This window comes from Nilaparvata lugens, chromosome 11 (assembly GCF_014356525.2).
Source record: "Nilaparvata lugens isolate BPH chromosome 11, ASM1435652v1, whole genome shotgun sequence".
NCBI classification, from domain to species: domain Eukaryota; kingdom Metazoa; phylum Arthropoda; class Insecta; order Hemiptera; family Delphacidae; genus Nilaparvata; species Nilaparvata lugens.
In genome coordinates this window covers 45195381-45212712 of record NC_052514.1, presented here as the reverse complement: position 1 = coordinate 45212712, position 17332 = coordinate 45195381, and the positions used below count along the sequence as shown (strand labels likewise).

The 17332-nt window shown below is 34.3% G+C and overlaps 1 protein-coding gene across 1 annotated transcript in view; it reads left to right on the top strand.

The window, feature by feature from the left end:
• The first annotated feature begins 2433 nt into the window (after positions 1-2433).
• The window catches only part of LOC111049107 (coagulation factor X), a 34388-nt gene continuing 19489 nt past the window's right edge, over positions 2434-17332 (top strand). Inside the window, exons 1-4 of the mRNA XM_039438534.1 lie at positions 2434-2693; positions 8552-8785; positions 15316-15406; positions 16076-16194. Coding sequence (XP_039294468.1) covers positions 8660-8785; positions 15316-15406; positions 16076-16194 — 336 coding nt within the window. The 5' untranslated portion in view covers positions 2434-2693; positions 8552-8659. The remainder of the gene's footprint in view (positions 2694-8551; positions 8786-15315; positions 15407-16075; positions 16195-17332) is intronic.

Sequence of the window (17332 nt, the reverse complement as noted above, 5' to 3'; positions counted from 1 at the left end):
TGGATACTAACGATATCTCTTTTCACCCACCACAGTCAAGGTAGGCATTTTTGGTAGGCATTGATTTTAATTTAAATCATGTACTTATTGTGAGAATTATTGTAAGATCGACTGAATAAAGCTTCTCAGACTAATTAATCTTTTTCTCTTATCACGTTGATATCATCAATTTCAAGCATTAAAATGACGGACCAATTACAAGCAAGTTCCATATTCTGGCACCTTCTAGAACACGAATACAAACTACTCCTACCCTCTCTTGATTGGTCAACACTTCCAAGTGACTGTTTCGGATCCGGTCACCAGATAGCACCAGGTGCTGAGTCAATTACTTTCTCATTTGTTCTCTGTGCTTCTAGAATTAGGTATGTTCTTCGGTAACTCTTCAAAATTATATTTCAAATATGTGAATATTTCTATTTTAGCTATGATGATGTGAAACATTTCTTCCATGTTTAGTTTTGAAGCATCTAAATTTGAAAATCTATTCTGTGAAAATACTTGAGGACTGAAAATTTTGTGAATTGAATACAAGACTTAACCTATTTCGGACTATGTGTTATCTAAATTTGGGAGAGGAATAGCACAAGGCTACCTTATTATTCCTTTCCCTATAATTTTGATAATCTACTTATTGTATAAATGAATAAATTAAAATGAATAAAGAATTTTACCCTGATTGTTGAAACAATTACTCTAAACTTGAGTAGGTAACAAGTTTGCAGATCTACATTTAAAAAATGATGATGTTGATGAGAAAAGAAGAAGAAGAAGAAGAAGAAGAAGAAGAAGAAAAGAAGAAGAAGAAGAAGAAGAAGGAGAAGAAGAAGAAGAAGAAGAAGAAGAGTTGTACAGTATCAGTTATAATGAGAGTATTATATGGGGCATAATATTGTTCCACTTCCGCATAGCACCATTCTAACACCCAATAATAAATAGTTGCTCCTCTATAGTATTTCAGTATGCTGTGTATCATTGTAAGCAACATTATACAGCGATGATAAATAATAATGTAGTAGAGCAAAGGATACAAAACATAGCGTGTTCCGCCCGAGTGAGAGAGAACATAATTCATAAAAAACATCAGCTATAATACTCTCTCACACACACACACCGAGTTCCGTTGCTTGACTACCTTCTGCCTCCCTCAATACCATGTATGATTAGTGGGGGGGATGGGAGGAAAGGGTTTTTCAATGATATCGGAGAGTGGCAAGAGTGATAGGTAATAGTCAGTGAGTGAGAGATAGCGAGAGAGAGAGAGAGAGAGAAGATGAGTGAAGAGAGAGATAGAGTGAGTGAGAGACAGTGAGAAAGTGTGAAAGGAAGAGTAAGCGGATGAGTTGGTGAGAGATTGATTGAGTACTTTATTAATGTAGATTACAATATATACTGGCTTATACACTTATATACAATAGCTTACAATACAGCAAAATTATAGATGAATTTACATAACATAGACTAAGAAAATAATTATTGAACTGTATATGATATGAAAAAGCAATTTGTAATATAATAACTATAGATAATAATTATATTGTTATGCATCTACATAAATTGGCGGAGCTTTGGACATATCAATGTCCATTCTTCGGAAAGAATATTAAAAATATCCTCCCCACTAACTCTCTACCAAAACGTTAATTTCGTTATTTAAACTAAGGATTTATTTAACTAAGTTAATTTAACTTATTTGAGAACTATATCAGAGATGGAATGAGAGAGGGTGAGAGTGGGAGGGAAAAAGAGAGAGAGTGTGAGAAAGTGAGAGATTAGATTGGATTTTGAGTTCTTCATTAATGTATGTTACAATATTATAGCAGCTTATACTCCAATTAACATAAAATAACAGAATTGCTAAATATTCAATGAATTTACTCTATTTATTTATCTATTTACAAAGCAAATGACCCCAATGTAATAACATTGAAAGATAAAATAATAAGGTAGTCCTTGTGCTATTTTTCTTCCAAATTTATAGGTGAAAAAGTCCAAGAGAAGGTTAGAATTTCACGTGTAAAATTTCAGTCCAAAAAACATGAAAACTATAAATTTTGAATTTAGATGGCTTGAATTGATAAATTAATTAGAAATTTTCAACTCAATAATTATTACCACTTGTAACGAGTCATATTCATAATTTCACAAAGTATGAAAAATTCATCAATGAGCATAAATATGTAATGGCTGATTGGATGTAAGTAACTACATGAATCAGCGGTGTATTTGTCGATTCTCTGGAAAGGATATAAAATGATATCTTTCTTTTAACTAGAGAGAAAGAGGATGTGTGGGTGAGAGACAGAGTAAGTGAGAGAGAGAGAGCGACTGTGATAGTGTGAGTTTGTGGGAGACAGAGAGAGAGTGAGAGAAAGAGAGAGACAGAAGTGGTTCTTGGGCAGCCTTTAGCTGGCTACATTCAAGAACCAAGATGCAGTTATAAGTGTGATAGTGCACGGAATAGAATATACAAGACTGTATACTGGACCTCATTGCTACTCCAAACTTTTCTAAAGTTCAAATAAAATTCTTGATTGTTGTCACTTCTTGGATGGGAAGCACCCATGCTATTCATGAGGATTCTGACAGTATTTGGAGTGAATATAGGAGCAGAGTTTTGAAATTCATAGTTGTGAAAAAACGTGTGTTTTGAATCATCTACTCAGTAATTTATTGAAAGGATTTTGAAAAAGGTATGTACTACAGGTTAAGATATTAATAGGGTGTATGTTTCACTTAATACTTCATCAAAATTAGGGAGAGAAACAGTTTTAGGTTTATCCTGTTGATTCTCTCTCAATCATTAATTTGATATTGCTGACCGAGCGAAGTGAGGTCTAAGATTCAAGTCGACGGTTTGGTATTTCTCTTAATGTTTGATGGTTAAATGTTTAATAATGTTTAAATGTTTATATGTTGCGCGGTAATAGCATAGAGAAACTATAGCATAAGTAGATATCCCATGGTATAGGGCGTTTATGTCGCAACTTTTACTGTTATCTCAAGCCGATTACTGTCGATTATTGTCGATTCTTACTGTTTTGACCTGGTAAGAGTGTATGAACGGCACAATATGAGAGACTACCAGAGTCATAAAGCTTTACAGGAAAGAACTACGGGGACTATAAGGTTGAGATAACAGTAAAAGTTGCGACATAAACGCCCTATACCATGGGATATCTACTTACGCTATTGTTTCTCTATGGTAATAGATTTTCATGAAATTTGACAGGTATGTTCCTTTTTAAATTGCGCGTCGACGTATATACAAGGTTTTTGGAAATTTTACATCTCAAGGATAATATGAAAGGAAAAAGGAGCCTCCTTCTTACGCCAATATTGGAGTACAAATCAGACTATAGAATTATTCATCATAAATCAGCTGATAAGTGATTACACAGATGTGTGGAGAAGCCAGTCTATTGCTGTATTTCCATAAGGTCTATAGTTTTAATCAGGTACTTGTGGATGAGAATACTGCGTGAGCTCTACTGTTCACAGAGCTACTAGTGATAGTGGAATGTAATAAATGTAATACAAAACTGCAAGGTTTTAACAATGATTGAAAATATAGAACTTATTAATGAATTGATGGATATTATCATGATAAATTGGGAAAGGATTTTGAAAATCTTAACTAGATGAAACGGCTCCAGGTCTTTTTGTATTACTGAAAAGATTGTGAAGGCGGTTATTTACTACTACAGTAATATATACTATAATAAAGGAAAGAACTGGCTTATACACGTACGGGATAGGAAAATGATGTTGGACACATCATCACGTCTGAACTACTGGACTGATTAACTTCAAATTTTGCTTATAGATTCTTAATTAACCGAGTATGGTTATATGCCTATTTTCAATTCTTCATGATTCCATTACGTTTCAGTTTGTCAAGTTTTAAAATGAACCCTTGCGGATCACGGGTTTCTTACTAGTAATGAAATAAAATGTGAAGGAATGTGGATGGTGTGGAGTAAATCTTACTCAGAATATCAGACAATAATCCTTAACTGTTCCTCAGTATCCAACAGAAGTAATAACGTCTACTGACAATAATGAATACAGTAGAAACAGTATAATTGACCAGAATAATTGACAAATAAAGTACTATTATTCTTTTGAAGAAGTTATTGACTGGAAACTGGAAAAATTTCAAATAGAATATTTCTTATGGCTGAGAATGTCCATTTATCTGTATTCTATCTTGAAAAGTTGATACAGCCATCAACCAATAGGACTTAAATTCAATTTGATGATCACGTGGTCCTTGAAAAATAACCAGGAAGCCAATACTGGTATCCCGCCGAGATTCTTGACATGGTTTACTGAAAGCAGGAGAGTTTACAGATTCAAGTGAATCTCCAATAAAAAGAAACGAATCTTTATTAGCTGTTATCCCAAAAGTTTCTCTTGTTATCTCAGCAGGAGTGAATAAAATTAAGATTATATGAGTCTACCATTTTCTGGAATTGTATAAGGTAAGACTGTTTGAATAATCTTCACAAATTTAACAGTATACGATAGTATCAGCCTATCAGTTTTAGGTATAGTAGGAGATAAGATTGCTATAATAATCATGACAAATTCAACAGAGTATGTCGTGTTCTCTCCATTCATTGGAAGCAAGAATATTCTTCTAAAGTGGAGAGTCCAGAGTTCACAATTCATAATAATTTTTCAAAGTTGTGTTTTTACTGGTGTTTTGGAGTACAGTGATGGCTGGCTACCTCAAGTTTTTCCATGGTTGGGGGAAATAAGAAACGAGACAAATATAGCACTCTTCTATTATTCTTTTGAAAGAAGTCATTGACTGGATACTGGAAAAATTGCAAATAGAATATTTTTATGACTGAAAATGACTCCTATCACATTGATTCTAGAAGTATCCGTCTATAATGAGGTCCACGTTATAATAACAGTGGAGAAAGATAGCAGAACAACGTTGCCGATCCTCTCTCTTGTCAATGCCTTCTATAGACGGTAGCTGATACAGGTTTATTGATGTAATATAAACCGTTCTGTCTCGTTTAGAATAAACAATTATATTCTATCAAGCAAGAAATTATATTTTCCAACAGTTTTATAATGAATTATCATAATTAAGAAGAAAAAATATTTTTCTTATTAATTCTCAATTCTACATTGTTAAATCACGATCTGGCAACAGAGCAGAAGCGAGTGAGAGATGATAGACAAGGATAGCAATAGCATTGCTTATCAATCACTGCCATTATAACGTGGACCTCAATATAGTTACATTGTTTCATACAAAATCAAAGTATCTCGATTGCATTACTCCTATCCCTACATTGCATTTGTAGTTAATGTACATCGTTATCTGAGTTCATTTGTACGAGCAATACATCAATTATTGAGAGTGTCTATGAAGAATATCACTTCCATCTCTTAGCATCGGTTAAATGGGAATCATTATAAGGAACACTGACAGAATAAAGTGAGAGTTATGATTGAAATAATACTGACCACCGTCACAAGGTCATTAATTAGCCGAAAAGTCATAAATCTTCTCATCATCCACCAGACTATGATAACTGGTCATAAATTATTTTTTGTCAATAAGGTTTATGACATCAGAGTTTGGCATGCATTCAGTTTGATCCCGAGTTGAATGGCATTAAATTGATCTGATGCTAAATAGTAATTTTGTAGTATCGAGTTGATTCTTTATTCATTCATAGATTCATACAATAAATACACCATCGAAATTATAGGGAGAGGAAAAATAAGGTAACCTTGTGCTATTCCTCTCCCAAATTGAGATAAGGTTACACATAGTCCGAAATAGTTTGAGTCTTGTAGTTGTTCACTTCAAAGAATTTTCAGTGCTTGAATATTTTCACAAAGTAGATTTTCAAATTTAGATGCTTCAAAACCAAACATAGAAGAAATAAATCTTGTTTCAAATGTGTGAACTTTGTGCGAATGTTTATAATGTGTCGATGTTTATCATATCATAATAGTGACAACATGATAGTTACAGTGGTAGCATGATAGTGAATTTTATAATTAAATTTCATCCTTATTATGGAAAGTTTGGTAAGAGTTTGAGACTTTGGTCTCCAGTTAAATATTTTGGGGATACCACCAAAGAGAAAAGATAGAAAGGTTAAGAAGATATGTCATGATATGTTCCAATTTTCAAGCCAATCTTTTCAACTGCAACGGGGCCTAATAGATCAAGAATCAAGAATGTTCTATTATCACAAACAGAATAATTGCTTCGACAAAAGTCACTTCATAAGGATACATTAACATTGATACTTTGTATGCAAGTACACGTTATAAATTGTAATATTACAAATAAAAATCTGTGTGGCGCACTCACACAACTTTCCTTGCCGTTATGAAAATTGATCACTGACGCTAGTGTTCCCGCGCATCTCAAATCTACTATTCAAATATTTGAGCCAGCTGGTGACAGGGCAATAACGCTGGAGCACACATGAGGTCTGCTATCTCTTCATAGTGAATGATTTAATAGAATCAACAATAATTTGCAATTGAATAATCACATTTTCTCGAATTTAAAGCTTATTTTCAATTTTAGGTGAAAATTTTACTGAACATTAATTGTAGAGATTTTCATGCTCAATCTACTCCACTTGATTTTTTTTGTTTCAATTGTATCTGAAGCCTGATAATTGGCAATCTATCTGCATTGATGGGGCGGAGCTCCTGAAATTTTTACAGATATGGGACTTGTGGCAGTCAATAGAGCTTATCGATGACTATTTTAGGTATGAATTTGATCAAAATCGTTGGAGCCGTTTCCGAGAAAATCACGAAAAACCCTGTTTTTGACAACATTTTCGCCATTTTAGCCGCCATCTTGAATTGCATCTGATCGAAATTGTTCGTGTCTGATCACACACACACACACACACACACACACACACACACACACACACACACACACACACACACCACACACACATACAGACCAATACCCAAAAACCAGTTTTTTGGACTCAGGGGACCTTGAAACTTATAGAAATTTAGAAATTGGGGTACCTTAATTTTTTTCGGAAAGCAATACTTTCCTTACCTATGGTAATAGGGCAAGGAAAGTAAAAATAGAAATAGGCTACTTGAATATTTAAGCTATGGATAAGAGTTACAGACCAGCATTTCCTCGATTGAATAAAACGCTTTATTCTTCAACCATCCTTTTATTGCTCTCTCAAAACTATCAAGATCATAGTTCTGTACTTCCAGTGATAACCTGTAGAAAATTTTCACTCCTATATAGCAGTACATTTTTTTGTGTTTTGGCAAGCCTAGCACGGCCCAGATCAATCTGACTACCTGACCGAGTGTTATGCTCATGAATGCTTCCCCTCAAATTGAAAAGATTGGAGTTTTGTTTTACAAATATTAAAAATTACATACTATAAATATATGGAAGTGGCAATATACCATTGTCTAAGAAAAAAGGCTTACAGGACTCCCTCATGCTCAGATTAAATATAGCACGCATAGCTCTTTTTTGACACACATAGATGAAAAAGATGTCTGATTATCTATGATCAAATGATACAAACGTTTGAATTATCTGTTGGGAAATTCTATCTAAATATTATTACACAATGTTAACTAAATCACTTTCACAAAACATTGACGTAAGTGCGATCTCATACAGCTACTGTGTGTGCAGTTCAATTTAAATTTTTGAATTTGAATTATTTTATTTGCCAAAAACAAAATACGAAAAAGCTTTACAAAAAATAAATGAAAGCTACTGCACTTAGCTAAAATACGTGAAAAAATAAACAAAATTGCTTTCATTGTGTTACAAAAACTACCAGTCACTAAATCATTAACCTGCACTTTTTCAATTGAAGTCCAGACCTTGAGCCCTGATTATTTATCAACCAATTAGCAATATGATAATCATCACAGCATACTGTACTGTAATGAAACCATATGTTTTGTTTACAGTCGAGTATGTTTCCTAGTTCCGAAATAGGAACGGCAAAACTGCTATAAAAAACCACCTTCAGCGCTCCAGGTGGAAGTTTTGTCAATTTCCACAAAATTCCTGATTTGTAATTTGTAAAATAGGCTATGTTTGATGAATGGATGTAGTAGCCTCAGCACAAGCAGGCAATGTCTTCTATTTCTCAATTATTCTTCTCTAGATCTCTAGATTATTATGACGAAAAATAGTGTACGTTACTTGGACATGAATGTCTTTTGCAGTGCTCAAATAAAATTATCGTTCTCGCCTGCAAAAGACCACTTCACATCCTTGCGACGAAAGATACTATTACAGTATTTTATTGCGAAGATAATTCCTGTGAATCAATGTCATTTCATCAAACATTGATCAGAATTGAATTCAAACATTGGTGTCGATCATTCATTGAATTATCCGGAAATAGAAGCTTTGTTCCACACTATTTCTGACAGATATCATGACAAAAACTCAATATTTTCCTGTCCTCTATCTACTTAAAAATGTATTAATAATTCTATAATTTGTGTATCATTGCATGTATTAATGAATAAATGATTTGATTTCTAGATGTGATCGCTTAGGTCTCAGCAAACCTGACAACTATGGGAAGCTTCATGAAATCAAGAATGCAAGGCTCAACTCTCAGTGATGTGAAAATCAACTAAAAAAAGGAAAATGTTGACCAGAAAAGAAAATTGTACCCAAAAACTCTGCTTAGACTTCAGACTTGGCATCATTTTCGGAGTTTTTCTCATCTTGAATCCCAGTATCTCCAATGGGTCATCCGAACCACAAAATCAGGTAACGCAATTCACTTTGATACATATTCTGTACTGTAGGAATTAATGGAATTTTCCATTTAAAGACAATCTTGCAACGTTACAGAGCTCGAAAAGAATAGTCTGATCTGCGTTGTCGAATGATAGACAAGGATAGCAACACCAATGTTAATCGAATACTGCCATTATAACGTGGACCTCACTATATAATCTAATCATCTCTCAAAATTGATACCATCCATTCTGACCTAGATTTTATGATAGATAAGGTGTTGATAATCTCCAGTCATCAAATTGATCCCCGATTAACCAAAGGTCTCAATCATAAACCGAATGTAATCTTCAATCAAATTACAGTAAACGGCCTGTTATAAATAATTCATACCTTATCAAAACTCGGCTACAGTATAAATTAGAAAAGGAAAAATTATTGATGACAGAACGGTACAGCATGTGGCATTATAATCTGATTCCAATGAAATCGTCTCGTTATAATGGCAGTGGAGAGAAGTAGGAGAACAACGTTGCCGATCCTCTGTCTTGTCAATGCCTTCTATAGACGGTAGCTGATACAGGTTCATTGATGTAATATTAACTGTTCATTCTCGTTTAAAATAATCAATTATTATATTTTATCAAGCATGAAGTTATATTTTCCAATAACTTCATAATGAATTTTCATAATTTAGATGGAATATTTTGTTAATTATTTAATTATTTAATTATTTTATCTGCTGTTGATAGTTCTAAGTCCCTTCCTCTTAACTGACTGCCTATAGTGAGGTCCACGTTATAATGGCAGTGGAGTAAGATAGCTGAACAACGTTGCCGATCCTCTGTCTTGTCAATGCTTCAATAGACGATAGCTGATACAGGTTTATTGATGTAATATTAACGATTCATTCTCGTTTAATATAATCAATAATCATATTTTATTACGCAAGAGATTATATACTTCAATAGTTTCATATTGAATTTTCATAATTAAGATGAAATATCTTGTTAATTCATAATCAATTCTACATTGTTAAAAGACGATCTGGCTACAGAGCAAAGCTAGAAAGAGATAGCACTATCCGCTTTGTTGAATGATAGACAAGGATAGCAATACCATTGCTAATCAAACACTACCATTATAACGTGGACCTCACTATACAGATTGTCAAGTCATGGAACATGCTGATGTTTTATTTAATATTCAATCCCAACAATATTTATTAGCTAGGCCTATTGGAGGAATCTATCTGAAACCATAATAACATGTTATTTCATCTAGGCCTTCTCCAGATGTTTATTTATGACATTATGCTTTTATTCACTTAAGAATTAGGTCACGTTGATGATCGAATTATTATTCAAATTGTCATGATTATATTATTATTTTCATCCTTGCACCTTCGACACACAAAGAATATAATTAATGGTCTGAGAATTTCAGTCTATCTAAAAGCGAAATGGCACTCACTTACTGACTGACTGACTCACTCACTCACTCGCATAACTAAAAATCTACCGGACCAAAAACGTTCAAATTTGGTAGGTATGTTCAGTTGGCCCTTTAGAGGCGCACTAAGAAATCTTTTGGCAATATTTTAACTCTAAAGGGTTGTTTTTAAGGGTTCAAAGTTCGTCTTTTATCATGTATATTCTTCTTCTCCCAATCTCTTAGTTATAATTGAAATTTCCATATCATATGTTACTATAGAACTATAATCTAGATAGAGTACCTCTTCGAAACAGTTGTTAACTGGCAACTAAATTAATAATTTTGTCAGGTTGGCATTAAGTTGAGTTGACTTTGTTAGGTTGGCACCAAGATGAAGATTTAAATGCATTTATCGCAAAAAAATTGATTGGGCACTGCTACTTCAATCCTGGGAATATTATATTACTAGCAGTCAGGCCGTCTTTGCTCGCCATATCCGTTTAGCCAGACATTTAGTCTGGGGGTCCAGACTGGATTGTCCTAACATATGATAAAAAATGAATTATGCAGGCGAGCGAAGCGAGCCTGCTGATCTCATTTTTGGACGATCCAGTCGGGGGTCCAGGGGGCGGAGCTCCCTGGCTAGACGGATATGGCGAGCGAAGCGAGCCTGACGGCTAGTACCATAATAAAGGAAAGAACTGGCTTATACACGTCGTAGGGAATAGGAAAATAATGTTTGGCACAACATCACGTCTCAACTACTGGACTGATTAACTTGAAATTCTGCTTATAGATTCTCAATTAACCAAGGATGGTAACAAGCTTATTTTTAATTTTTCAAAACTTCATTACGTCAAATTTCCAGTTTGTCAAGTTTCTTATAATTAGACCCTTGCGGAGCACGGGTTATCTGCTATAGTTTGGTCCACGTTATAGTAGCAGTGTTTGATTAGCAATGGTATTGCTATCCTTGCCTATCATTCAACAAAGCAGATAGCGCTATCTCTTTCTAGATATGCTCTGGTTCCAGATCGTCTTTTAACAATGTAGAATCATTAATTAATCAACGAAATATTTCATCTCAATTATGGGAATTCATTATGAAATTATTGATAAATATAATTTCTTGCTTAATAAAATATAATTGATTATTTTACGAGAATGAACAGTCAATATCACATTTATAAACCTGTATCAGCTACAGTCTATAGAAGGCATTGACAAGACAGTGAGGATCGGCAACGTTGTTCTCCTATCTTTCTCCACTGCAATTATAACGTGGAAATCACAATAGATGCAACTTGATTGAGAATAAAAAAGTAAATTCTTTTCTAAAATTCTAAATCCACCGCCTGAATATATAATTTAAGCCGTCAATCGGCCTTACGACTGTCATACTTCAGCCGGGACCGACAGTTTAACGTGCCCATCCGATAACACGGGAGTGATCTGGTTAAAAAACTTTTGGTATTGAGAGGGTTTGAACCCAGGATCTCTATGCTGCTACGCAGGCACTCTATCCACTAGACCACGGATCACTCAGATTGAGAATAATGTTATTTGAATACGATTTAAGAAACCATGTTATTACTGTCATAACTGCAGTGATGTCTACGTTATTCGATTAGCATTATTTGATTAATATTGGTGTTGCTATCCTTGTCTATCATTCGTCAAAGCAGATAGCGCTAAACGTTTCTAGCTTAGCAACGTAGCCAGATGAAGAAAGATAGCAGAACAACGTTGCCGATCCTCTGTCTTGTCAATGCCTTCTACAGACGGTAGATGATACAGGTTTATTGATGTAATATTAACTGTTCATTCTCGTTCAAAACAATGAATTATATTTTATCAAGCAAGAAATTATATTTCTCAATAATTTAATTATTAATTCCCATGATTAAGATTAAATTTCCTGTTAATTAATTAATTCTACATTGTTGAAAGACCATCGAGCAACAGAGAAAAGCGAGAAAGAGATAGCGCTATCTGCTTTGTTGAATGATAGACAAGGATAGCAATACCATTGCTAATCAAACACTGCCATTATAACGTGGACCTGACTGTAGTGAAATTGAATTTCCAACCCTACACTTGGTTAGTTCGTCTACTTGATCTACCGCAAGGTGCTTATAAATTGGGGACTCCTCTTCCTGAATTCACTTGCATTTGAATAGCTGTGTGCGTCACTCAGGGCACCGCAAACCTCCTGATTTACAGACAATGAGAAAATCTAAATCTCAAAGCCCACTTTTGTAGCTCGATATCAAGGTTCAGCTGATTCCCTTTTTAATACACCGCTGTTGCGGTGTGACACTGACTGATCTATTGTTTGCATATTTTCTCATTCTACTTTGAATTCTTCTTCTTTCTTCCTGTTTTATTCTTCTTTTCTTCTTCTTCTCTTCTTCTTCTTCTTCTTCTTCTCTTCTTCTCTTCTTCTTCTTCTTCTTCTTCTTCTTCTTCTTCTTCTCTTCTTCTTCTTCTTCTTTCTTCTTCTTCTTCTCTTCTTCTTCTTCTTCTTCTTCTTCTTCTTCTTCTTCTTCGTCTTCTTCTCTTCTTCTTCGTCTTCTTCTTCTTCTTCGTCTTCTTCTCTTCTTCTTCTGCTTCTTCTTCTTCTTCTTCTCCAATTGCAAGCCAAATTCTGTATTTCGCTTGACTTTACTGTATATTGTCAATGAGTTGAATAATTGTTTACGGTAACTTTATTTTTGGTCTTATCTTTCCCTCTCTTTCCATGCACTGTTTAATACCAGATGGGATAAAACTGAAATCCAATTTGGAATGAAATTGGGATTTAATTCCTGTAATAATAATATCGAGTGACCTGGCTGGCTCAGGTCTGGTGTCAGAGTTTTCAGGTCGCAACTGATCAATTTCAGGGGCTCTGAAATGACCTAACGACTGATTTTCAGGCAGCTGGGACCGTCGGCTTAACGTGTCCATCCGAAACACGGATTCAATTCCTGATCATAGCATACTATTTGAATAGCCAATATGTTGTTGAGGATAAAATGAATCCAGCCATCCCAAACTTATTCCAGCTTACTACGCTCTTGGCTACTGTTTATTTAGTGAGGTCCCCCTTATAATGGCAGTGTTTGATTAGCAATGGTATTGCTATCCTTGTCTATCATTCAACAAAGCAGATAGCTCTATCCTTTCCTTGCTACTCAAGTTTCCCAACAATGTAGAAATATATTTAAATAACAAAATATTATTCAATCTCAATTATAAAACTTATTACTTGAACATTGAAAAAATGATTGATCATTTTTGAACAAGAATGAACGCTTAATATTACATCAATAAACCGGTATCAGCTATCCTCTATTGAAGACAGTGACAAGGCAGAGAATCGGCAACGCTGTTTCCACATCTTACTCCACTGTCATTATAACGTGGACTCCACTATAGTGCAGTGTAAATTATCAACTGCGCAAGATCGTAAACATGTTTTAAATGTAGAGCGCAACAGTTCGATTTATATTATTGCTGGGGAGTGAACATGGTTAGGGAGGAAAAGATATTCCCTATTCCCTAAACACCCCCACCTGAGGGAAAACTGGGAGAACGAGGAAATCTATAACATAACTCACCCATCCACCTCCCGAACCGACTGAACGCTACTAAATCTGTCTTCTGAAGCTCGCGCCAAAATATTTTCTCCAGGTACTATCTGCAGTTAATTTACTTTAAACAGTCAGTACTCCTTGAATGTAGATCAAAGCTTTCCATCCAACTATAGTTAGGTACACGTTATAACGCAGTGAAGAAAGATAGGAGAGCAACATTGCCGATCCTCTGTCTTGTCAATGCCTTCTAAAGTCGGTAGCTGATACAGGTTTATTGATGTAATTTATTATTAACTGTTTATTCTCGTTCAAAATAATCAATTATATATCAAGCAAGAAATCATATTTTTCAATGACTTTTTCAAGAAATTTCTCATACTCGACACTAAATATTTTGTCAATTATATATTACTAGCCGTCAGGCTCGCTTCGCTCGCCATATCCGTCTAGCAAGGGGGCTCCGCCCCCTGGACCCCCGACTGGATCGTCCAAAAATGAGATCAGCGTGCTCGCTTCGCTCGCCTGCATTTTTTCATTTGAGCATGCTTAATTCCATCAGAAAGTCAAAGTACTGAGAAAACGCAGAAAATCTGGAAAAAACGCTAATTTTGGGCTTATCTTTGGCGTTATTTCAAATTCCTTCTAACACAAAATTATAACACCCTAGCTTAGCTCCTGTACTAAATTTGAACAATTTCTGTTCATTTGTTCTCGATAAATCTGAGAAAATGCAAAAAAACTCTGGAAAAACGCTAATTTTGGGCGTATCTTTGACGTTATTGCAATTCCTTCTAACACAACATTATTACACCCTAGCTGAGCTTCTTTACTAAATTTGAACATTTTCTGTTCATTTGTCCTCGATAAAGCTGAGAAAACGCTGAAGAACGCTTGAAAAACACAGATTTTGGGCGTATCTTTGGAAATTTTCCCAAATCCGTTGTTTGTGCGCCTCTAAAGGGCCAACTGAACATACCTACTAAATTTGAACGTTTTTGGTCCGGTAGATTTTTAGCTCTGCGAGTGAGTGAGTGAGTGAGTCAGTCAGTCAGTGAGTGCCATTTCGCTTTTATGTATATGGATTTCTACATTTTTAAAAGATGATCTGGCAACAGAGCAAAGCGAGAAAGAGATTAATTCCCATGATTAAGATTAAATTTTCTGTTAATTAATTAATTCTACATTGTTGAATTCGAGCAACAGAGCAAAGCGAGAAAGAGTTAGCGCTATCTGCTTTGTTGAATGATAGACAAGGATAGCAATACCATTGCTAATCAAACACTGCCATTATAATGTGGACCTCACTATAGGCTTGTGCATGGGTAATTGAGTAATGAAATTGTAGATTTGAAAGTGTTCACACTATTAGGATGCTGGGTAAGACAAAGATGTTATAAAAATTATACTATTTCTCTCATGATTGATCGTAATACATAGAGTTTAGTCTACAGTTTATCGTTCTATTGGACGGTAGATTGAAGATGTGATGTTGAGTATTCTAAGTAAATGTAGAATATCAATATAATAGGTATTCATGTCTCTCTCCAGGGAATTGACGGTTACAAAGGGGCCAGTACAGAAATAACTGAGAAATATCATTGGTTACCAGAAGATCAGAAAGCAAAAGATGGATTTGGAGGTAAGCAATCAACGGAACACTTGAAATGTTTTGTCATCTATTACTATAATAAAGGAAACAACTGGCTTATACATGTACGGGATAGGAGAATTATGTTTGACGCATCATCACTACTACTCATCTCAACTACTGGACTGATTCACTTGAAATCTTGCATATAGATTATTAATTAACCGATGATGGTTATAGGCCTATTTCCAATTCTTCAAGATTTCATTTTGTCAAGTTTTAAAATAGACCCTTGCGGAGCACGGGTTACCTCCTAGTTCAGGAATAATTATTGTGAAGAACATTATTAAATTATTATTGAAACGACAAAGAATATTTGAATGAATGAGTAAATCCTAAGTTTTCGATGACAGTGTTCAGAATATTAAAAATTTATCAGAGATATTGTGGAACTTCTCCATATTAAGATAAAGAAAGGAAAAAAAAGGAAAAAAAATGTTTCCCATCTGCTTGCTTCCTGTAAATATCAGCTTCAGTTGCCACTGAAGATGTTGCCATAGGCAACGAAAACTAGTTTTGGTGAATAAAAATGTTATAGTGGAATTCGACAACATCTTTTTTTTCCTTTCTTTATCTTAATATTAAAAATTGATTTCAATCTCTTGAACTTCCTCTTTATTATCTTTTATATCATTTTACTGGATAAATGTTGTATTCTAGATAACTTACCAAGTTGGAGCAAATGGTCATCATGTGATAAAGCGACCTGCTCTCAGAAACGCTCTCGCAAGTGTAAGCAACACTCTGACACTGCTCTATGCAAGGGAGCCATAATTGAGGTAAGGAAAGATCTGATTTGAGGTGCGTAGAATGATTAAGTAAATTTATCTCTTACTAATTGACTTCATATTAGCCCATCAATCCACTTAGGGCCGGATTCCGAGCTCGGGATTTAGCTAAGTTCTAGAATTTTAAACAGCTGGAGTCAGAGAATTGGCTTTCCGAACTGTAGTCGTAGTTTTCATGAGAATCTTCATTTTCTTATTTTTGAGTTTAAAATAATTTTAGTTTTTCAATGAAGATATATTATGATTTAATAAATATTCATGTTCAGAGTGAGTAACATTAGGTAATATCCCAGAGTTTATCTTGTTAATTCATTCATTCATTCATTTATTGTATAAAACACTATAGTCATAATACAATTATGACATTGGAGGAAAAACTAGGCTGAGCCTGTACTATTTCTCTCCAAAAGTTTTGATAGAATGTTAATGTTGTCCAAAAGTTGAGGTTATGTAGTCACACACTGCTTCGTCACTTGATTTTCTGTCCAGGAATAATGATTTGAAAATTTTTAAGGTTGATGTTATACTCTAAATGAATCACAGAATGTATCACTATAAATTTAAAACTTAAGAAATATTGCACTTTTATTTGAAAATTTTAAATACAAAATCATAAACCTACTTGCTATTTGTTCTGTTATTTACAATAAATTACTGTAAATAAATTTCTGTTCTAATTGTCGCTTACCAAGTAAAGTCTTTTTCTATAAGTCTTATTTCGTTTAGTTGAGTCAGTTTAAGTTAAGTTTATTTATGGTGCAATGGACAAAAGAACAATCAGTTACAAAAATGAAGAAATATAACCAGGTTAATTAAGAAATATAATTATTGTTATTGATTGTATGTGAAGGATTATTTTTATATATCCCTCAAATAGCTTACAGCTAGAGGGATATTATCGCACTATTGTAATACTTGAATAAATGAATAAATAATTGGAAATGTTATTCTTCGACGAAATGAAACATTCCTTAATGATTCAGAATAGCTGGAGCTCTACACTATTTTTTCTTTATTTTATTTTGTGTTGAATTTTCTAGTTCTCCGAAATTTAATTTATACGTGGACTGCGGCTACGCCCCGTTTTGGGAAACCAATTTTCTGACTCCACCTGTTTAAAGTCTAGAAC